At 44.4% G+C, this 22,269-nt stretch overlaps 3 protein-coding genes across 9 annotated transcripts in view; 1 reads left to right on the top strand and 2 right to left on the bottom strand.

The window, feature by feature from the left end:
- LOC125428643 (zinc finger protein 883-like) overlaps window positions 1–15,285 on the bottom strand; it is a 28,208-nt gene extending 12,923 nt beyond the window's left edge. Inside the window, exons 1-5 of one of the 2 annotated variants that reach the window (XM_048489108.1) lie at window positions 15,182–15,285; window positions 13,699–13,791; window positions 11,743–11,869; window positions 9,707–9,793; window positions 4,319–6,113 (exon numbers count right to left, since the gene is read on the bottom strand). In XM_048489108.1, the coding sequence (XP_048345065.1) occupies window positions 4,319–6,113; window positions 9,707–9,793; window positions 11,743–11,869; window positions 13,699–13,713 (2,024 nt within the window). In that variant the 5' untranslated portion in view covers window positions 13,714–13,791; window positions 15,182–15,285. Of the gene's footprint in view, window positions 1–3,445; window positions 6,114–9,706; window positions 9,794–11,742; window positions 11,870–13,698; window positions 13,792–15,181 lie in introns of those variants that run through there. The other variant, XM_048489107.1, reaches the window with a different exon arrangement.
- The window catches only part of LOC125428526 (zinc finger protein 420-like), an 815,993-nt gene that overhangs the window by 713,085 nt on the left and 80,639 nt on the right, over window positions 1–22,269 (bottom strand). The gene's annotated exons all lie outside the window — the stretch shown is intronic.
- LOC125428898 (zinc finger protein 420-like) overlaps window positions 16,245–22,269 on the top strand; it is a 28,808-nt gene continuing 22,783 nt past the window's right edge. The window contains exons 1-3 of the mRNA XM_048489607.1: window positions 16,245–16,344; window positions 16,868–16,939; window positions 20,320–20,446. Coding sequence (XP_048345564.1) covers window positions 16,925–16,939; window positions 20,320–20,446 — 142 coding nt within the window. The 5' untranslated portion in view covers window positions 16,245–16,344; window positions 16,868–16,924. The remainder of the gene's footprint in view (window positions 16,345–16,867; window positions 16,940–20,319; window positions 20,447–22,269) is intronic.

Here is a 22,269-nt window from a genome sequence, read left to right as displayed (position 1 = left end):
TCCTAACATTTTCGTCTGCATCTGTGGCTGGCATCTTCAGAGGTGTATCACAGAGGGAAGTCTGTTACACACTGTGTCAACTGGATCCACCAGCCACACAGCCCAGAAAACTCACCACAACTACTCAAAGGGGAATTGCTACTCACAACCCTGCACAGCTCTACCCATTCCCACACAAACCCCTCTCCTATAAATAACCTGTGAAGAACTGCATTCAACTGTGCTTAATTCAGTATATGTGGTTTGAATGGCCATCTTTCGGGCTGCAAGAACACAGGTGGAACTATTGCTATCACTACATGCCCATGAGTGGAGTAGTGGTTAAGACCAGCAGACTGCAGTCTGGAGAGCTGGGTGCAATTCCCTACCTCCACACATTTGGCCTGTCACAGTTCTCTGAGTCCTCTCTCAGCCTATATGGAGGTAGGCATTGGCAAACTATCTCCCAATGTCTCTCACCTTGAAAACCCTATGGGGTCACCATAACTCAACTGTGACTAGATGGTACTTTCCACCCCCACCATATAACCATTGCATGGGAATGGTCTGCTACAGTACTATAAAATTAGGAGTTTTTTAATAATGGTCCAGTTCCTGTACCTTTACCTTGAGTGAGCCTGAGACAGTCCTTTGCTTTGAGGTGCATTCTTCTGATGCTTGGCACCATGTACCTCCTTAAAAAACACTGCAATTGGGCCATGAAGAAGAGTTTGGATTTATACCCCACCTTTCTCTCCTGTAAAAAGTCTCAAAGTGACTTACAAATTCCTTTCCCTTCCTTGCCACAAAACAGACACCTTGTGAGGTAGATAGGGCTGAGAAAGTTTTGAGAGAACTATGACTAGCCTGAGGCCACCCAGCAAGCTTCATGTGGAGGATCAGGGAAACAAACCTGGTTCACCAAATAAGAAGTCTGCTGCTTGTGTCAAGGAGTGAGCAATCAAATACAGATCTCCAGATTAGAGCCCAGAGGAAGCAAACTCTGCAGTGGACTGCCTCCAGAGCACCTGGAGAGAAGCAAATCTCTGATTTGTATACCTTTTCCCCTAGTGTTTCCTATTGGTGTTCAATGCATTGTGATGGGATACAAACCCTGAAAGGCACCCTCAAAGAGCCAGTACCTCACTCATCTATCTGATCCTGGAGAGGCTGAAATTTATAAAAGTGTCTGTTGACTGACAGCAAGGATCCTAGTATAAGTTGGGAGCGAATGCTGGGAAACCTCTATTATCATAGGAAATTGCCAGGCAGGGTTGGCAGGGTTATATTTCAAAGCATGTCACAAATGGGATTAGTTTGAGCCTATTTATCTAATAGTATTTTGTGTTCCAGCCCTCACAGATTTAAAAAAAATGCACCCAACAGGACCTCCAGGCCAGGGTGTAAACCTGGAAGAATGTGCTAGGTTGTGGGGAAATCTTTGTTTCAAAATGGGCTGAAGCACTGTAGTAACCCAAGATGTTGTTCAAAAGTGGCAATGGGGTGGCAGCAGCCACTAGGAGGAGTTTGGATTCATATCTTGCTTTTCTTAACTGTAAGGAGTCCCAAAGCAGCCTACAAATTCCTTTCCCTCTTCTCCCCACAACAGACATCTAGTGAGGTACATGTGGCTGAGAGAGTTCTGAGAGAATTGTGATTAGTGCAAGGTCACCCAACAGGCTTCACATGGAGGAGTGGAAAAACAAACCTGGTTCACCAGATAAAAGTCTGTGGCTCATGTGGAGGAGTGGAAAATCACAGTTGATTCTCCAGATTAAGAGTCTGCCACTCTTAACCACCACACCATTCTGGTGCAAAGGCGACAATAAAGCTACAGCTTGTTTTCCACAGAAACCAGTTTTTCACCCCTACTTTCCTGTGTCAGTGGATAAGAAAGGAGGAACACAATGTAGGCAAGAGGGTGAGAAAAGTGCAAGAAGGTATAACAGAAAAAAAGCCAGAGTGGGGTGGGGGGTAGGAGGGGCTGCCCATACTTGCCCCATGATTCGTTGCAGGTCCCTTTCTTATTTATTCCTGATATATTTGGACATTTCAGTAAGATGGGGAGTGAGAGATGCTGTCCCTCCTTTGGCCCTCTTCTCATTTGTAAAGGGAAAGGACCTCATATCTGATCCAAAGTAATGCATTAATCACTAAAGCACAGGGAAAATGCTGTCAAGTTACAGCCTACTTACGGTGATTGCAAACTTTTCAAAGTGGTTTGTCTTTGTGTAACAATCCTAGACTTCCTTAGTGGCTTCCCATCTTAGTACTAACCAGGCCGACCCTTCTTAGTTTCCAAGATCTGATGAGAGCAGGCTAGTCTGGGCAACTCAGGTCAGAACATAGTTCTGCATATATTCTCTCTCACAGTTCACCTCTTTCAGGTAATTAGCTCTATGACTAAAAACAGATCAGAAGTTTGCTTATTCCAGGTGTTACCTGAAAATCTTGTATTCCAGCCAAACATCACTCAATTGTTTAAGATTTTTTTATTTAAAAGCAGTCTGATCATTTTTGAAATGATCAACTATCAAAGAATCACAATACCAAAAATCTAGCATGTCAATTAAATTTAAAAATAAAAAGCATACATGTCAGTCTTAGTCTAATTTTCTAAAACTTTAGAAAATAATTCTAAGATTCTTATCCAAGCACTTTCCGAAAAGATAAGATTTTGTCATAACCCTAAGAAATTAAGGAGTTTTAAGGCTATATATGTCCAATCAAGTGAAGCTTGTGCAACTACTAAAGCTATTTAATTCATTTCCTCTAAAGGTGTGATGTAGAAACCTAAGAGCATTGAATGCCATTTCCTGAAGAATAATTGTTTCAAACTGTGTTCAGCTTATTGCCCATGTCTTCATCAACTATCTGTTTCTCAAGGGTGGAACAGTGAGAACATTACCAAAATAATAGAAAGCAAATTCTTAGACCTACTGTTCAAGAACCTATACCATTAACAAACTGAGCCCATATAATTGTGTTCTTTGCTCTCCAAAATGGGGAACAGATGTAAACTGGTGACCCTAACAGGAATCTCACCAATGGCGGAGCTATAAGGGGATGGGAGAGTGCACTGTGCACCAGGCAAGCACCGGTGAGAGCGGAAAATCACCCCCACCCCCTTCCCCCCTCACCCCCCACTTACCTTAGTTCCTCCCTTTCTTCCCCCTCAGTTCCTCTGTCCTGCAGCCTGGTGGGACCTACACTTCCCAGGAGACCATGCTCCTGGGTAGTTTCCACCAGGCTGCAGGACAGAGGAACTGATGTAAGTGGGGGGCTGCAGGGGCAGCCACCATTTTGCCCCCCTATGCCTCTGATCTCACCACACTGAATTCCATAGCTTGGCACAATGATGCTGAGAAGTTCTGGGTCCAGGTTAATGTGTGACTCTCTCTGATACAAACAGAAAAAGCATGATGCAGATGAAAACGTAGAATCAAAGACCAGAACTGCAACTCAATGACCTTTGTTTAAGTTTGTATTCGTGCATTGACTGGGCAATTCAACACAGTTTCTAAGAAATTTGATGAATTATATTATTTGCCAGACTCAAAAAGATCCAGAGCTTGCAATTTTAAAAAGTTAATTGATTTCACTTTTATCACAACTACTTTTTTTGTAATATGTACATTTGATTCAGTTTTAGCCCGATAGAAAACTATTATTTTCAAATTTAATTCTTTGGACTAGAAACGTCTAATTGCTAATTTTGCTTCACTTCAGAATTTCAATCTATTGTATCTTTCTTTTATACCTCAGTGTCAGATCTAGTAATGTCATGTCCTTCAGTGTAACTTTTTAATGTGATATAGCTTTATTGTTCTGAGAAATTATTGAAGTTAATCCTCAATGGTAACATAATGATGGCATGACTTAAACCATTTCTGTGAATTTGTATTGTGGAAGGCTTTCACGGCTGGAATCAACTGGCTGTTGTAGGTTTTACAAGCTGTGTGGCCATTTATTCTGTTAGTTTTTTCTCCTAACATTTTGCCTACATCTGTGGCTGGTCTCTTCAGAGGCATGTCATGGTGAGATGTATTTCTCTGTGGCATAGTGTGAAATGTTGAGAATTGCTGTGCTGATTCTTTGGTGGATCCTGAATTACTGCTAAAAATTTTCCCATGCTCCAGGTATGTTTTTATTATTATTATTTGTTTTGTTATTATTAGCTTTGTTTTCTCACACATCCCCTGATGGGAAACAAGCGGTTTCTTCATTCAAAGCGTTTATAAAACTCTACACATTTATAAAGTTCCTTCTAAGAGGCCACTACATTTTTCTTAAGCTCTGTCACCACAGCCCTTTCCACATTCAAATCCTTTTAATGGATTTCTTCCTTATGTGAGTTCTTTTATGAGAAATAAAGCTTCTGCTGTGTTGAAAGCTCTTTCCACATTCAGGACATTTATATGGTATCTCCCCAGTGTGAACTTTTCGATGTTCAACAAGTTGTCCACGATAGTGAAAACTTCTTTGACACTCAAAGCACTGATAGGGTTTCTCTCCTGTATGAGTTCTTTGATGACTTTTAAGGCCTGACCTTACACGGAAGCTTTTCCCACATTCAAAGCACATATACGGCTTTTCCCCAGTGTGAATTCTTCGGTGTATGCTAAGGTGTGAGGCCTGCCTGAAGCTCTTTCCACACTCCAGGCATTTATACGGCTTCTCTCCTGTATGGGTGCTTTCATGTGTCTTTAGGCTGACACTGTGTCTGAAGGTCCTTCCACACTCCAAGCACTGGTGTGGCTTCTCCTCAGTGTGTATTCTCTGATGGCTAGCTAAGGCCCAGCTTGATATAAAACTCTTTCCACACTCTGAGCATGCATATGGTTTCTCCTCTTTGTGCAATCTTTGATGTGCATTGAGATTTGAGCTCTGGCGGAAGCACTTTCCACACTCAGCACATTTATACGGTCTCTCCCCAGTGTGAATCCTTCGATGTGAAGCAAAATGTGTATTATGATTGAAACTTTTCCCACATTCCAAGCACTTATACGGTTTCTCCCCTGTGTGGATTCTTTGATGGGAAGTGAGAGCTGTGCTCCATCGAAAGCTCTTTTCACACACTGAACATTTGTATCTTTTTTCCCCTGTGTGGATTCTTTGATGGGAAGCACGGGCAGAGCTTTGTCTAAAACTCTTTCCACACTCCAGGCATTTATATGGTTTCTCTCCTGTGTGAATTCTTTGATGTGAAATAAGGCCTGGGCCACTAGTGAAACTTTTCCCACAATCCAGGCACTTATACGGTTTTGTCCCCGTGTGGGTTCTTTGGTGTGTGCTGAGTTGTGAACTCAAACGGAAGGTTTTTCCACATTCTAAACATTCGTATGGTTTTTCCCCTGTGTGGATTCTCAGGTGTCCAACAAATGTCGATTTATCAGAAAAACTCCAGCTGCAGTCTGAGCATTGATAGGGTCTCTCTCCTGAATGGATTCTTGTATGTAAAGTAAGTGATGTACTATATCTGAAGTCCTTTCCACATTCTGTGCATTTATATGTCTTTTTCCCTGTGTAGGATCTTGGCTGTGATGTAAGCTGCTTGTTTTGTCTGAAGCGCTTTTGACATTCCCCAGTTTTATTTGGTTTCTTGATTGAGCAAATAGATTGATGCCTGGCATGCTTCCCTTTATTACTGTAATGCTTTCTATAGTCCAGGGGTTTGTGTGGCTTCTTCCCTGTGTGAATTTGCTGATGCTCAATAAGACTCAACTTATCAGAAAAACTGTTGCTACAGCCTGAGCATTTATAGAGTGTCTCTGCTGTGTGAGATCTCTGATGTGCTTTAAAGCTGAGACTGTTAGCAAAGTTCTTTCCACACTCCCAACACTTGAATGCTTTCTCTCCTGTTTGGATTTTGTAAGGTGGATAAGGGATGGATTTGCAGTGGAATGTTTTCTCAGTCAAATGGCTCTTATTCCCTGTCTTCTCTTCATGATGCTTTTGTTCAATTGATATTTCATGGATCTCACCTCTTTGTCCACCAATGCATTTATCTTGCCCCTTCTTCCTCACCGATGCCTCTTGAGTCCCAAAGGCCTCTTCTTCTGCTCCATGGGTGGTTGTTTCCAGCGACATCCCAGAGAGCTCCCTGTAATATTCCACATCACTCCAGTCACCTGCTGGATGAAAAAAAGTCAGAATCTTGATTAAGAGCGCTGTGGAATAAAGCAGCCTTTATTCAGTGACCAAAAATTAGTGCTAATTCAGAATAAATACAAGAATAGTGTCTCAGTCTATTTCAATCTCCTTGCTGGCCTGGTAATACAAGGAATTTGGAATGCCCAGCATAGGAAGGAACAGCAGCTGGACTAGGAAAAACCTGCTTCAGAATGAAAAGACAACCAGAGTTAAAACAGCAGATGAACAGTTCCGAAAGCCTTACTTGGCCAGAGCTCGACATGGTGGAAATTTGTTGCAAGAGACAGGGCCATAGAAGAGCCATCAGCAGGGATCTTTGCTTGTGAACCCCAAAGAGCGACTCTATTTCACTGGCATCCTCTGCAGCAGCATCTTGCAAACAAGGCAGAGTATTCCAGAATACTACAGTTCACTTAAGCTTCACTGGTCCAGAGCTCTCTTCCTTGGATATATGGGGGTAGATCCTCTAACACCCTCCTGCTCCAGATGGAGGGGGGGAAACCCATGATAATGGCTCTCCCCCAGACTATCCCCCTTGCATTAAGTGAATGCTCTTTGATCATTCCTCATTCTGGCCCAGATGTTTCCCATGCAGTGACAGTGTTCAGGAGTTTCCTTGTTTCTGATGCAATAAGACTTCCACCTAGACTGGATCCCACTGCTTTCCTTGCCCCAACCGCTACACCAGCCATTTTTCCCACTCCTCTTTTTTCAAGGCTTTTTCAATTTTTTTTAAAGTAAGCAATATGTTCCCTACCCTGAATGGCTCAGGCAGTCCAAACATCATAGCCCACCTCCTCAGATCACAGAAGCTAAGTAGTGTTGACCTTGGTTAGTACTTGGATGGGAGACCTCCAAGAAATACCAGGATCACTAAGCAGAGATAGGCTATGACACACATCTGAACATCTGTTGCATTGAAAAGCCTCTAGGGGTCACTCTAAGTCAGCTATTGCTAGGTGAAATTTTGAATGCACATACAAGGTTTTTAATATCCCACTTTTCTCTACCTTCAGGAGTCTCAAAATGGCTTACAATCACAATCCCTTTATCTCCCCACAACAGGGGTCTTTGTGAGGTAAATGGGGCTGACATAGTACTGAGAGAACTGTGACTGGCCCAAGGTTACCCAGCAGCTTCTCGAAGAGGAAGGGGAATTGAATCTGGTTCTCCAAATTAGAGTCTGCCACACATGCGGAGCACTGGGAATCTAACCCCATTCTTGAGATTAGGGAATGGGGTTTAATCATTACACCACACTGGTGCTGAAGTCAATTAAAACAACTTTAGAGCCACCACCCCGTCAAGTGGCATGGGAGAAGGACATTCTGAAACAACTGCGGAAAAAGGCCTTTCAGATATAACTGGGACTTTTCTGCCCACACAGCCAAGGACTCAGGTAAGAGGGGGTGTTCTTGGGTTCAATCCCCCCCATTACATGTCCGAACCTCCGCCCCCCGTTTGTGTTTCTTTGGTATTTTTAAAGTTTTTTTATTTTTGGCCTGCAGGGGTGCAGTTTTTAGGCTAGCAGCACCAAGATTTCAGGGATTTGTTGGAAGACTCTCCTGATGATACCTTCCAGATTTGGTGTGGTTTGGTTCAGGGGGTTCAAAGGTATTGGCTCTCAAAGGGGGTGCCCCATCCCCCATTGTTTCCAATGGGAGCTAATAGAAGATGGGGGTTACACCTTTGAGGGTCCATAACTTTGGACCCCTTGAACCAAACTTCACCAAACCTAGGTGGTATCATCTCCTAAAGATGCCATGAAAGTTTGGTGCTGCTAGCTTAACAATTGCACCCCTGACAGCAGGCACCCCCCAAATTTCCCCAGATTCTCCTTTTAAATCCACCCCGTTTGGCATGGATTTAAAGGGAGAATCTGAGGTCCCCAGTTTAAACATCGAAAGTGATGTTGCTTCAGGATGGGGGAGAATCAACCCCAAAACAGCATCCCATTCAATGTTGTTTTAACTGGGGACCCCAGATTCACTTTTTAAGGTAAATTTAAAAGGAGAATCTGGGCTCCCTAGTTTAAACACCATTGAAAGTGATGCTGTTTGGGGGTGGATTCCAGCATTACAGTGGTCACCCATGGGGGGAGGGGGGGACACTCATATTTTGCACCAGGCTCCATTTTCCCTAGATATGCCTCTGCCTGGAGGGGAGGGCAGAATGGACTTCACTGCACACAGCACCAATTTTGGCTTTACTGAAATCTTTCCTAAAATATTGCAGAAAAATCTGAGAAAAGCTATGGAGATCAGATCTCTAAAAGTAGAGATCACCCTATTATAGCTCCCATAAGTCCTGGACAGGGAAGGGAACATTGTTGGGTTTGCAGGGTAAAACCTTAAACTTCTCTTCTGATAATCCCATGCAACTGAAAAATCTCTGCTCTTGTCTCCTCACTGTCCTTCCCCTTGGGGTGGAAGAAAATCCTGAGTACCCTGTCCCTTTTTCTAAAAAGGAAAAATACTGAGAAGAATCTGATTGATTCTGAGGTGGATTCTGCATGTGGTGTGAAAATGGTTTAAAAGAGTGTAAAAGGGTTTATACCATTTTCACACTGCTGTTTTTGTCCCATGCAGAATCTGCCTATGATTCTGTATTCTAATCCAATTGCACAAGTCCACTATGAGTTAGAGCAGATGGATAACTCCCCCGAAGGGCTCAGGGCGGTGCACAACACAATGTACTATTAATAGTAGTAATTAAAACCAATAACAGTGTAGCTACTAATAAAACTAGAATAAAACTACAGAATAAAAGGCAGATGGCAGTAAAAAACCCTCCCATCCCCAAGCCCACTGGAGGCTGGGACATGCTGGGTTATTATTCTTGCTAGTGTGTGATCCTGCACTAGTTTATGATACAGTTATCCAAAAGATGGGTTTCCAATGCTGAAGGGGGTGGCAATTTCACTGTTGGCCCTGGGCATAATTTTCTGTAGATGCGCCGCTGCCACCACCTGTGGCCCCTGTCCCCCTTCGCCCCCTAGATCCAGTCCTGTCAAGAACAACATCAAGAATGTCCTCTCTGATAAAGGCTTTTGTCTCTTACTGTCTAGAAGAATGCCTGATACTTCACTATTAAAAATCCAAGGAAGAGAGAGAGAAAAGAAGAATGCTTCAGCACAAGACTGAAACCAAGGCCCAAAGTCAAGGCCAATGGTGTGTGCGTGTGAATCCTTCCACATAAGATAGAAGTAATGAGGAAAAGAAACTATGAGGAAGAAGATAATGATGGGGCTGAAGTGGACATGAAGTTTCAGCCCAATAAGTCAGACATATGCTGGGTGATACTAAACATGACCTGAAAAATTCACCAAGAATCTGCTTTATATGGAATAAGACCATTAGCCTGTCAAAGTCAGCAGTGTCTACTGAGACTGGCAGTGGCTCTCTAGGATCTCAGGCAGAGGGCTTTCACATCATCTACTTCCTGGTCCTCTTCAACCAGGGATGCCGGGGAACGAATCTGAGAACTTCTGCATGCAAAGCAGAGGCTTTTCCACTGAGCCACACCCATCTATTCCCACATGAGAAAGAGGCCCACCCTGCACCTCAGCACCTACCTGCTGATCTCTCCTCTTCCTCTGAATCCAGAGCAAATGGATCTTCATCTTCTTCCAGGTAAGAGAGATAGTCAGGCTTGAGAAATACTTTGGAGAAAACAAACAGTCCAGTTACTTCTAGTAATGAAGTTTTTAGGCATTCCAAAGAAACACAATTCTTGCACTGCTTCTCAGAAGGCCAGAAGGAGGATGGAAGCATCTGTAACCTCCAATAGACAAGTGTGCATCCGTAAGCAGTTCTGGGACCATGGCTTCATGAGCAGAGAAGGTGAGCATTTAACTGCCTGATGACACACCTATCCAGTGGCCATGTGTGCCAGATGCATTATATTTGCCAGCTCTCCCCTTCCTTAGACAATGTAGCTGTGCTAATCCATGGTCTTGCCACTTCTCAGATGAATCATTGTCATGCACTCTATATTGGGCTGCCCTTGAAGACATCCTGGAAAATCTGTCTATCTAGCTCAGAAAGCAGCAGCTCAGTTATTGTCAAAGTCTAGATCAGGGATGTCAAGCATGCACTTTGGGGGCCGCATTTGGCCCCTTAAGAGGTTTATCAGGCTCGTGAGGCACCAACCCCCCTGCTCCTGATTGGGCCTGGTGAGCTTACTATGAGGTCGCCAGTTGCAGCAGCCACTCATCCCAGTGCCAACACCCTCCTCCAGGGCTGTTGCGGCCTGGTGAGCCCACTGCAGGACACCACCCCCATATGATGCGATGGCTGGATATGACATAAATGTGATTTGGTCAGGCCAGGCCCTGGTAGGGGGGAGGGGGGCTGCTGGTCCACACACACACACTCTCTCACTCTAGGTCCCAGCCCAACCATGTCACATTTATGTTGTATCTGGTTCTCATAAGACACTGTTCTTTCTGCCCTTCTTATATTGACTCCTGTGATCATATCTTGCTCTTCTGCCCGAAGTACAACAGCTTTAGACCTGACTTCTCTGCCTTAACCTCGGTTGGGTTCTCAGATCTTTCCATCAACGCAGAGATGACTCTTTGCTCAACAATCCTGAGGCTGAAGTAACTGAAACAGTAGCCAAATTTTTGCTGCGTGTTTTGAACTAGGTATCCTTGGCTTCTGCTCACATTAGCTTCACTGTTTTTTACTAGATTTACTTTTCTATTCTGTTCCTTTGTTGCATATGCCGAATGAAGGTCTCTGAATTATGGTTCTCATATCAAATGAGTTCAGCACCCCTGTTCTAGATGATGGGAGAACATCTCACCTATTTTAAAGCAGCTACGTTGGCTACCAGATGGTTTCTGAGTTCATTTCACAGTACTGGTTATGACCTTCAAATCTCTTCCTTAACTAAAATCCACATCTCTAAAAAAAACCCCCATCTTTTCCCTATGTCCATGTGCTAGAACAGTTCCTAGCCATCACCTTCTCTGCTTAAGATAGCCCACTTGGAATGGATCAGTTTTCAACAGTGGCTTCCACCTTACAGAATGTGATCAGCACACCATTCTGAGAAGTTCTTAGGATGTCCTACAGGGTCACGAGGTTTGGAATTTAAGCTGCAGATATTTTTAAGATGGTGAATGGGGTTTTATTATGTATTAATTAAAACATTTATATGGTGCATCTTCAGAGACACTTGCCCAAAGAGTTCACAAAACAATTAAGAACCAAAACCCATAAAATAATTAAAATTTCACAACCATAACTCCCAGAAACACATCAATCTACTCACTCCTCTTCTGGCATCAGGACTTGCTGTTTTGGGATTCAAAATTTCCAAACTGAGAAATTATATCACAATTCCACATATTTTCCCTGACTTGGATGGCCCAGGGTAGCCTGATCTCATCAGATCTCAGAACCTAAGCAGGATTGGCCCTGGTTGGTACCTGGATGGGAGACCATCAAGGAAGTCCAGGGTTGCTGTACAGAGGCAGGCAATTGCAAACTGAACATCCCTTGGCTTGAAAACCTTACTGAGTCACTATATGTCAGCTGTGACTGGATGGCATTTTCCTCCACTGGTGTGATAAAGAGCAACTGATGGGGAAAGGATCCTTACCTACAAAGGTCACGTTCTCATAATTCTCCAGCATAACTTCTTTGTACAGAGCCCTTTGCTCTGGGTTCAGCAAAGCCCATTCCTCCAGCGTGAAATGCACAGCTACATCTTCAAAGGAAACCAGGAACTGAAACAGGGAAGGGGGAAATCAGTCACACAAATACTCCTCCCCCCAAAACATACAAATAGTAGTTCAAAACATGAAAGTGTGTGGGCGGGGCGTTGCTCCCCAGGGATTAGCAGCTTCATGCAATGGAATAAGTGGATTTCATGGCCTCCCTTGTGGATACTTCAGACAATATGTAATGGCAGAATCAGGCCTCTTCCTTCAACACAGCAAGACACCCAAGTTGCTCCCTGCCTCTCCTCCTAGTGACCCCTCCTCTTTCCTGAGCTGGCTGTGGGGCAGCTCTTTCCATTTCCTTACACAGGGGAGAGGGCCTAGAATATGACAAGGGAAGCTGTTCTTCAGCCTGTGAAGAGAGAAATGAATGAGAGGGAAGAGATAATCATGTGAACTGTTTTTTGCATTAACAGTCATGAAACTTTTGAGGTTCAGTTCCAAGCCTCAAGCCTGAATGAACCCCTGAAGACTTTTCAAACCCTGTGGACAGAAAGAGAAACCATGCAGGGAAGGATTCACCCATGGCTACTAGAGGATCTATTGGCTTGCTTCTTAAGGTATAGAATCATAATGTTGGAAGATACCACAAGGGCCATCAAGTTCAACCCAATGCCATGCAGGAATGCACAGTCATCCTAACAGACGACCATCCAGCTTCTGCTTAAACAACTCCAAGGAAGGAGACTCCACAATCCTCCAAGGCAGCATATTCCACTGTGGAACAGCCTTTACTATCAGGAAGTTTTTCCTAATGTTTTGTAGATTATCTTCTTTTCCTGTACCTTAACTCCATTATTCCTTTAATAGGTTATTTTACTTTCCTGTACCATTAATCCATTACTCCTTGTTCTAGTCTCTATAACAGCAGAAAATCCAGTAAGCCATCTTCAATATGACATGCCTTCAAATATTGAAACATAGCTATTATGTCACCCCTTAACCTTCTCTTCTCCAGACTAAACATACCCAGCTCCCTAAGCCGCTCTTCATAGGGCATGGACTCCATACCTTTTACAGTTGTGGACATCCTCCTCTTGATATGCTCCAGCTTGTCAATATCCTTCTTGAATTAGCTGGTGTCCAGAACTGGACACAGTATTCCAGGTGAGGCCTGACCAATGCAGAATAAAGTGGTACTATTACATCCCTCGATCTAGACACTATACTCCTATTGATGCAGCTGAGAATCACAGGGAGATAGCAGCCTTATGAGTACAAGAGAAGATGTCTAGACAGTAAAGGACCATGTTGTTCTCTGAGGGATATTCCTGGCCCAGCATTGTTTCCATAGTGCCTGCTTGGACTTCTTTATGGATGTCATCCTAGAAGAGTGGTCAGACCTAGGGAGCTAGGTATGTTTCGTCTGGAGTAGAGAAGGTTAAGGGGTGACATGATAGCCACGTTTAAATATCTGAAAGGATGTCATGTTGAAGATGGAGCAAGACTGTTTTCTGCTGCTTCAGAGACTAGGACAAGAAGTAATGGGTTGAATGTGCAGGAAAAGAGATTCCACCTAAAAATTAGGAAGAACTGACAGTAAAGGCTGTTTGACAGTGGGATACACTATCTCAGAGAGTGGTGGAATCTCCTTCTTTGGAGGTTTTTAAACAGAAGCTGGATGGCCATCTATCAGGAATGCTTTGATTGTGTATTCCTGCATGGCAGGGGGTTGGACTGGGTGTTCCTGTGGTCTCTATGATTCTAAGGGGGTGACCATTTTTCTGCCTTTCCAGCGGGCAGTCTTGACATCTTACAGCGCCAGAACGGAGGGCCAGGAGCGAAGGAAGCATTCCTGTTCTCCACATCACTTCTCCCCAGTGATATCAGCTTACCTGAGCTGGCTGCATGGTGTCTCTTGTCCCTTCACCAAACAGAGAAGATGGCAGAGAAAGCAGGAAGCATCCAGGTTGTCTTTCCACTGCTGCCTGGAAGGGAGTGAAAGAAAGAGGTCAGTCCCTTCAGGGGATGTCCCTCCAAACTGGATTCAGGGCACAGTGTAAGAAACAATATTCAGTTCACCTGTGTGGATTAATCCATGATCCTGACATTGCCTGAAGCCACACCCTTCCCTCCCGCTTTCTGAAGTAAGCCACAACCCGCCGGCTAGCCCCCCCCCCCCTTCCGCACAAACAACTAAGATAGTGTACTGGGAATGCTGTGGCAGAACCCTGAGCTGATGAAATGAACTGCTTGACTCAGGGCTGCTGATGGGAGATTGGATTGCCAGCTAGGATTGGAAATCTCCCTGCACAGAGAAAACTAGCCCTCCAAAGAAATAGTTGCTGCCCTTTATATCTGTTATGGCAAAGATCCTGTTCTGGAAAAGGGAGATTTTAACCAAAGAAAAAATGCCAACATCTAAGTCTCCAAGTTAGATATGTGCCAGATAGCAACTGTGCCTGTTTTCTGACAACCCTGAAAAAAAGACCCGTGGTTAATAAGTTAGGGAGGCTGAGAATGTTATCTTCTTCATGCATGCCCAGTAAAGTGGGAAAACAGCCTTAAAACTAGTGGAGACTGAGCAGAACATGGGAGCAGGAGCAGAAGTAGAGGTGGGGGGGAGGGCACTGAAGGCTGTGATTCCCTCTTGGCTGCTGCTCAGCAAGTACAATCCAGGAGCAACAGGGCTTCTGCAGGGCAGGTTCCCCCACCTCATGTCTGCCCCCCACTCCCAGCTGTGGAAACCCTACACTCTTCCAATATGCTACTGGCGCAGTTTTCTCCTGTATCTTCCTGGAAGGGGTTGGGGAGTTGACAGGTGGAATTGGAAAATGCAGCCATTTGGATTGGTTGGAAAACTCAGCAGATTTGGGAAAGATAGGTGAAAATGTGAGGAAAACCCCAGTCCACCATGCTATGGGGAGGCAGGGTGAAAAGGACACTTCTCAAAACCATCAGATCCAGAGCAAATTCGGAGTAACGCCCGATCTCCCCCTCATCTCCCCACCCTTCTCCCCCCCTGCATCTGTTCTCTCATCCCCACCTTCACAGCCTACCCACTCTTTCCCCTTCTTCCCAGATTTCCCACGCCTTCGCTGCTTGCCGCTCCTCTGCAGCCTCAAGCACTTTGACCCCTCCAATGTCCAAAGGTGCGGGGTTCAAATGCTGCCATTAAATCGTTGCAAGGACCTCGTGGCTCTGCACAAAGGGACTCTCTTTGGTGCAGAATGGGGGAGGAGAAGTGGAATCTGGAGGAGGAGGAGGAGGAGGCTTTTCCTCACCATCCCTTCCTCTCCGCTCCTTTTTCTCTAGTTTAGGTCTTGCATTGCAATTTGCAACCCAGAATTTTCCCCTCTAAAGGCGCTTCGAGCTCACCAGACCTCTTCAAGCCATTCAAGCAGCAGCCCCCAAAACACGAAGGCAGCTACTGCAAGGAGGGGGACTGGAACTAGCTTCCCATGTGCCTCTCTAGGACTCCAATTTCTCTCTCTTTAACCCTTAGAAAGACGTTCAGCGGTTCAAGGGCAGAGGTGACACAAGGCAAACAGAGCATCTATGGCAAGGGTAGGGAGCCTGCGGCTCTCCAGATGTTCAGGAACTACAATTCCCATCAGCCTCTGTCAGCATGGCCAATTGGCCATGCTGGTAAAACTGATAAATATAGTTCCAGGCTATCTGGAGAAACACTGGGATTCACATCAAAGGCAATTTCCCAAAGGTGCCGTGCTATATTGTTCCTATATTTTAATAGGATGATGTCAAGTTAGAAATATAAAAACCTCTTTCATAATCGTGTGTGTGTGTGTGTGTGTGTGTGTGTGTGTGTGTGTGTGTTGTGTGTGTTGTCTCTCCTCAATGTAAATAGATTTAATGTTGTGATTTTTGGAGTCTGCGAGCTGCCATGCAGACGGGCAGGACGTGGCTTTTCATTTTCCATTCCTTTTGTCCATTCTGATCCTTGGCTTTGCCTTTCCACTCAAAGGGCCCTCCAGACTTCTGGCATCCAAGGAAACGTTGTGTTAAAAAGAGAACTACAGATATGAGCAAATGAAAAACAAAGGGATATCATAACATGTATACAACTGGAGATGGTAAAATATCTATCTATCTATCTATCTATCTATCTATCTATCTATCTATCTATCTATCTATCTATCTATCTATCTATCTATCTATCTATCTATCTATCTATCTATCTATCTATCTATCTATCTATCTAGAATACACACGGCGGAGAGACTTTATAAATGCCACAATGTGGAAAGACATTCATAGAGCAACTTGGATTAGAATTTTTATTTTCTCTCTGAGAAACTCTCTTTGCTTTCTTTCTCCCAGGCTCTTTGAACTGAAGAATCCTCAGTTAAAATAAGGGAGTATGCAGTCCTAGAGTGGCAAATAGGGCGTAATAGGAAAGCCATTTCCTGTGCGCACACACGCACACACACACACACACCTCTTCAATGGCAGATGTAGTGGTACGGGAATGAGTTTGCCATTTCCTGTCTCCCTCCTTTCAATGGCTGGGAAGGAGTTTGGTGAGCTGGAAAGGGCTTGCTGGGTAGGGGGAGATTGGGGGGTTTGCAAAGGGGCAGCCATGTTAGCTTGTTGTAGCAATATAAAGCAGAATTCCAGCGGCACCTTGAAGACCAACAGCATTTCAATGTGAGCCTTCGTGAGACCGCTCACTTCTTCAGATATACACGGAAATCCCTTCTCTCCTTCCCACCCTTTGTAACTGTGCCCCCCCCCGCACTAGTGAGACCCCCGTGGCTACTCATTGCAGAGCTACAAAAGATCCTTGCAGTGGAGTTTAGTGTAGGATCCAAACTTCTGGATGTTCAATGGGGATCCAGTGACTTCGGGTTTCACAGAAGCACGTTTAGGAAGGAGAGGCAAAGAAGGAGGGGGGAAAGACAGAGGCTCGGCAGGGGATTTTTAAAGATGGTGGGGAGGGGAGAGACGAGGGTTTCCAAAGGAAAGGCTGAGAGCCAGCAAGAGAGAGAGATTTGCGTGCATCTAAAAACAATTTCCCACCCTCTTTCTTTTTCTCCCATACAGTGAAAAGACACTTGATGCCTTCTCTGCCATCTCCTCTGTGAAAGGAAAAGAGCCGTCATGCAGCCAGCTCAGGTAGGGGCAGGGGCGTTATTGGGATGGTAGGAATTCTTCCTCCTCTTTTGCAAGGGTTAGAGGATCAGCCTCCTGCATTTACTTCTGGCGCTGCAACATGTTGAGGCTGTTAGATGAGAAGATAGTGCAGTGGTCACCCCTGTCTACGAAAATGCATGCAGAGAAGCCCAGGCAAGGACAGTAAATGGTATTTTTGCTAGGACCCAAATTATCATGTGGGTCATCCACTTCTGGGAGGGGAATGGACTTCTTCCAGAATTACAACTGGTCTCCAGACTACAGAGATCAGATCGGACTCTCTGTTATCTCATCACCACTATGCTCCTTCCCTTCTCCAAGCTGTGAGCTTCCAGGCACATCCACAAATCTCCAGGAGTTTCCAAAGCAACATGAGTGGAGGGCTGGTGTTCTTAAATAGCTTGGCAAAAGCCTTGCCTTCCATATTGTAAGGTCTCATTATGGTAATTGAGGAGAATTTTAAAAAGGTTTCTTAGTTTACCTTGTGTCTAGTAAAAGTGATCTTGGGAGAATGGCTGCTGTCTCCTCACAAACAAAGGCCATCAGATCCAAATCTGTACTGAGCATTAATTCAAATGCAGCTGCCCCACGCACAGAACAGAGAACAAAATAAAAATGTGGTTGTCTCAAGGAGGTGCCATTTTGTGATTTTTCATTGGTTGTTGAAAACTAGTTTTAGAAATTTGATCAGATTTGTATGAAACATAATATTAACCAGCCTTCCAAAGTGGTTCACATCCAATTTAAGAACTGTTCACAAAATACTTAAAATTTGATGAGTCAAATGCATCTGAAATGTACTTCAGAAGTGGTGGCGAACCTTTGGCACTTCAGATGTTATGGACTACAATTCCCATCAGCCCCAATTGGCCATGCTGGTAGGGGCTGATGGGAATTGAAGTCCATAACATCTGGAGTGCCAAAGGTTCACCACCACGGTACTAAGGTATGTCAAGACCTGAAGAGTTTTTTTGCAGGGGAAATTGGGAATATAAGCATCTAAATACCAATAATTTTCACAAATATGTCACTTTCTGCATTATCAGGTCACATGAAAAATGCATCAGCTAACTAGTTTTGACCCTGGCCTAGATATCCCAAGCTAACCTGATCTCATCTGATCTTGGAAGCTAAGCAAGAACCCAGTTTAAAAACCCAGTTGTTGGAAAAGGGTCAAGTGATAAGAAGTTTTGGATTTGTGGGAAATCTGGAATACAGATTGTGATATGATTCTGGTTGATGATCTTTCCCCCAAGAATTAGAATTAACATGTTGCCTGTCTCACAAGACCTCAAAAGTGAGTTGACTAACAACCTTTTTTCAGAGAATGGAACAGAACATTATGAATGTTCATATACAAATTGTTTGTAACTTGTAATAAAGGTTATTTTTTAAATGTTGCTCTAAGATCAGTGGTTGTATATTGTCCCCATCACCATCAAAAGTTCTTTTTATATATGTTGAAACACTTTGATATTTTTATTGTATAATTTAAGGGGGACAGGGAGATACTTGAGGTCTCGATCATAGTAATTAGTTTTTGTTGAGCAAGAGAAACCCAGAGGGCTGAGGAGAAACAGCCCACCACAGGAAAAATATTTCTACTATACATCAAGATAATCACTGATCAGATAGGGAAACTGATGACGAAACATAACCTACAAACCATCTTCAAACCTACCAGGAAAATACAGCAGATGCTACGCTCAGCAAAGGAAAAGAGAGACACCCGCACTTCTGCAGGAGTCTATCGCATACCCTGCAGCTGTGGAAAGGTCTGCATAGGAACCACAAAACACAGCATTCAAACTCATATTAGGGAGCACGAAAGACGCTGTCAGCTTGACCATCCTGAAAAATCTGCAGTTGCAGAACATGTCTTAAACAAAACTGGACATAACATTTTATTTGAAAACACTGAAATTCTGGACAATTCAGAAGGTTTCTTTGTCAGACCTCACAGGGAGGCCATTGAAATTCACAAACACCAAGACAATTTCAACAGGAAAGAAGAGACTTTGAAAATTAGCAAAGCTTGGCGACCAGTACTTAAAAACACCAAAAGCAAACCCCAAGGGCCTGCTAAGTTCATGAAGAATGGACTCCACCTAAACACAGGATTTGCATTCACCAATACTACTGCTGCTGCAGGGCATGAAAATATGAATCACTCCCTGGACTGATAAGCCCCACCCGTAATACAATACTATCAACCACATCTTTGCATAACAAGTTCCACCCAAACACTTACTGATTGGTTCCCCACCCTGGGACATGGACAATATATACCCCAAACATTCCCTTCTCTCTGGACACAGTTTGTAACAGACTTCTCTCTGTGATATATCTCTGAAGATGCCAGCCACAGATGCAGGCGAAACGTTAGGAACAAGATCCACCAGACCATGGAAAACCCACCAGAACCAGTATTCATGATGCTGCTCAATCCTCTATTTTCTCTTTGGAGATCAGCCTAGCTTTCATCTGAAAGTGTCAGACCCCCAGCCCCTGCCAAGGATCGTCAGACCTGAAGAAGGACTGGAAGAAGTTAATGTGGTTTTACTCTTCTTCCTTCACAGTACCCAGTCCTCCACATGATGACATATTTTTCCTCCCAGTCACACAGATGATGGTCACCCCTTCCTGAGCCACGCATATCTAATATGATCTTTGCTCTAAGCACAGCTTCCCAATCCAGAAAGCAAAAAAAAAAAGCCTTCAGTCCTCTCTCCTTCTTGGCCAATGCCTCATCCAATCTGCTATTCTTGCTTCTTGCAAGCAGCTTCTCAGACCATCTCTGAGAGCCAGCATAATGTAATGGTTGAGAGTGGGAGACTCTAATCTGGAAAACCAGGTTCAATTCCCCACTCCTCCATGTGAAGACTTTGAGCCAGCCACATTTCTCTCCAAACTCCCTCAGCTCCACCTACTTCACAAGGTGCCTGTTGTGAGGGAGGAAGTGCAGGTGATTGTAAGCTACTTTGAGACTCCTTGAGAAAGAGAAAAGTGGGGTATAAAAACATACTATTGTTTTTCTCTGACTCTTCTCTGTCTCCAGGAGGCAATCAGCCCTTGGCATTAAAAACCTCCTGGCCTTTCCATCCACCAAATCTTCTGTCTAGGTGGGTCTTCTTCTCAGAGGTGGACCAAACATATATGATAGGGAAAGAAGTAGTCCAGTATGGGAGCTAGTGCAGATAGCACATTGGTAGTCCCATGAGAGTGACGGATGCTCCAAAGAGAGCTGGGAAGGGAAAGATTCAGAGCTCTGATCTCGTCCTGTTTGCTGTTGTTCATGCACTGTATTTTCCCCAGAGACCAAACACCCAGTAATATAAAGAAATGTTTTCTTCTTCTTTCAGGGTGGGGTGTCCTTTGAAGAAGTGTCTGTGTATTTCACACAAGAGGAGTGGACTCTGCTGTACCCAGCCCAAAGAGTTCTGTACAAGGAAGTTATGCTGGAAAATTTTGGAAATGTGGCTTCTTTGGGTAAAAATCTTTTTTTCTTTGACTGTGTCCTGCATCCTTTGGAGCGTGACTATGAATACTTCTCAGTTCACTGTTGATGAGGAAGTCGCTGATGAGGGTGGACATGGAAGGTTAATTGGTTAAGCTCTGCCCCCCTCTGTAACAGTTGTCCCCAACATTTTTCAGCCTTCAAACACCTTTGGAATTCTGACACAGAGTGGTGGGCGCAACCATAAAATGGCTGCCACGTGGGAGGTGGAGACAACCATGAAATGGCTTCTATGGAAGGCTGAGACAGCTACAAAATGCCAGGGTTATATGTAACTCTGAGATTTAGTATTCAACATCTCAGGCAAAAGCTCTGTTATTTTAAATTAAATTTAAAACATATTGTAAATTTAACATATTGGATAAAGAATATTTTCTTGCATGCCAACAAAATAAGAAAACATAAAGAGCTAGCTAACATACCTTCAGCTAGCAGCATCTGTCTTTATTTTCCAGGCATATAATGTACTTACACAAAATGGAAAGGAAAAAAAATCTTCTGGCAATCCCTTTTACACAAGCCCTGTCTTATGAGCCCAACTATTTTTAATTTGAAGCTGTTATTTGCAACAAGGGCAAGAGTGTCAAATGACTGGTGAGACTCCTTGCACACTGTAAGAGAAGAAGAAGAGGAGGAGTTTGGATTTATACCCTACCTTTCTCTCTGATAAGGAGACTCAAGGTGCCTGTAAGCTCCTTTCCCTTCCTCTCCCCACAACAGACACCTTGTGATGTAGGTGGGGCTGAGAGAGTTTCGAAGAACTGTGACTAGCCCAAGGTCACCCAGCAGGAATGTAGGAATGCGGAAACACATCTGGTTCACCAGATAAGCCTCTGCCACTCAGGTGGAGGCGTGGGGAATCAAACCTGGTTCTCCAGATTAGAATCTACCTGCTCTTAACCACTACACCACACTGTGGTAGATTTTGATAGACTTATAAATGATTTTTGAAAAGTGAATGTAATTTAAAAACTCCTACCTGAATTATTTTTTAAAAAACATTCAAATTGGGAAGATGTGATGATTTCCATAGATGTTCTAGTTAGGGGCATTAAGTGTTTTAATTATGCTGCCCAATTGTGTTTAGTCAGCATCAGGACCTGCAGTCTTTTTAGAATCTCTGTTCATGGTTTCAACAGGAAAAAGTACTTTAACTAAAGCTACTCTCTACATTATGCTATATCCACCAAAAACTCAAAAGGACCTCCCCCTGCCCTGCCCACTTTCTAAAAACACTTGGCAGGTACCCTGTTGAAGACCCCTGCCGAAGACATCACTGGCAAGGGTTGGGGGTTCTCTTTGCAAGGGGGGGAAACCTCACCAGTGACGTAGGTATAATTTTTTAATGGGATGGGTTTGGGGGCAGGGCTCAGGGGATGGGGCTACACCCCCCTGCCCCTAGAGGCATGGCCACACCTCCCAAGGCCCGCCCCCCTCAGCTCTGCCTCCACCAGCCCTCGCCAGGAGATGGAGACTCCGCCCCTGTCTGGCTCTGCCTCCCACAGGTTGGGTTCCCAGCCAGCAGTCCCTTCTGCTCTCCCCTCTGGGGAGGCCACAAGAGACTGCCGTCCCTGGCCTTGGAGAGCTGCTTTTATAAGCACTGAGGCTGGGGGCAGGGCTTGGGGAGACTTGGCCATGCCCCCATGGGTGGGTGGGGGTGTGGCTCCACCCCCTGGGCCCTGCCCCCTGGCCTCAGTGCTTATAAAAGCAGCTTTCCGAGTCCAGGGATGGCAGTTACTTCTCCCCTGAGGAGAGGGCAGGAGGGCTTCTGGCTGGGAGCCCAACCAGCAGGGGG

The sequence above is a fragment of the Sphaerodactylus townsendi genome, linkage group LG03 (assembly GCF_021028975.2).
Source record: "Sphaerodactylus townsendi isolate TG3544 linkage group LG03, MPM_Stown_v2.3, whole genome shotgun sequence".
NCBI classification, from domain to species: domain Eukaryota; kingdom Metazoa; phylum Chordata; class Lepidosauria; order Squamata; family Sphaerodactylidae; genus Sphaerodactylus; species Sphaerodactylus townsendi.
This window is presented reverse-complemented; position numbering and strand designations above follow the sequence as displayed.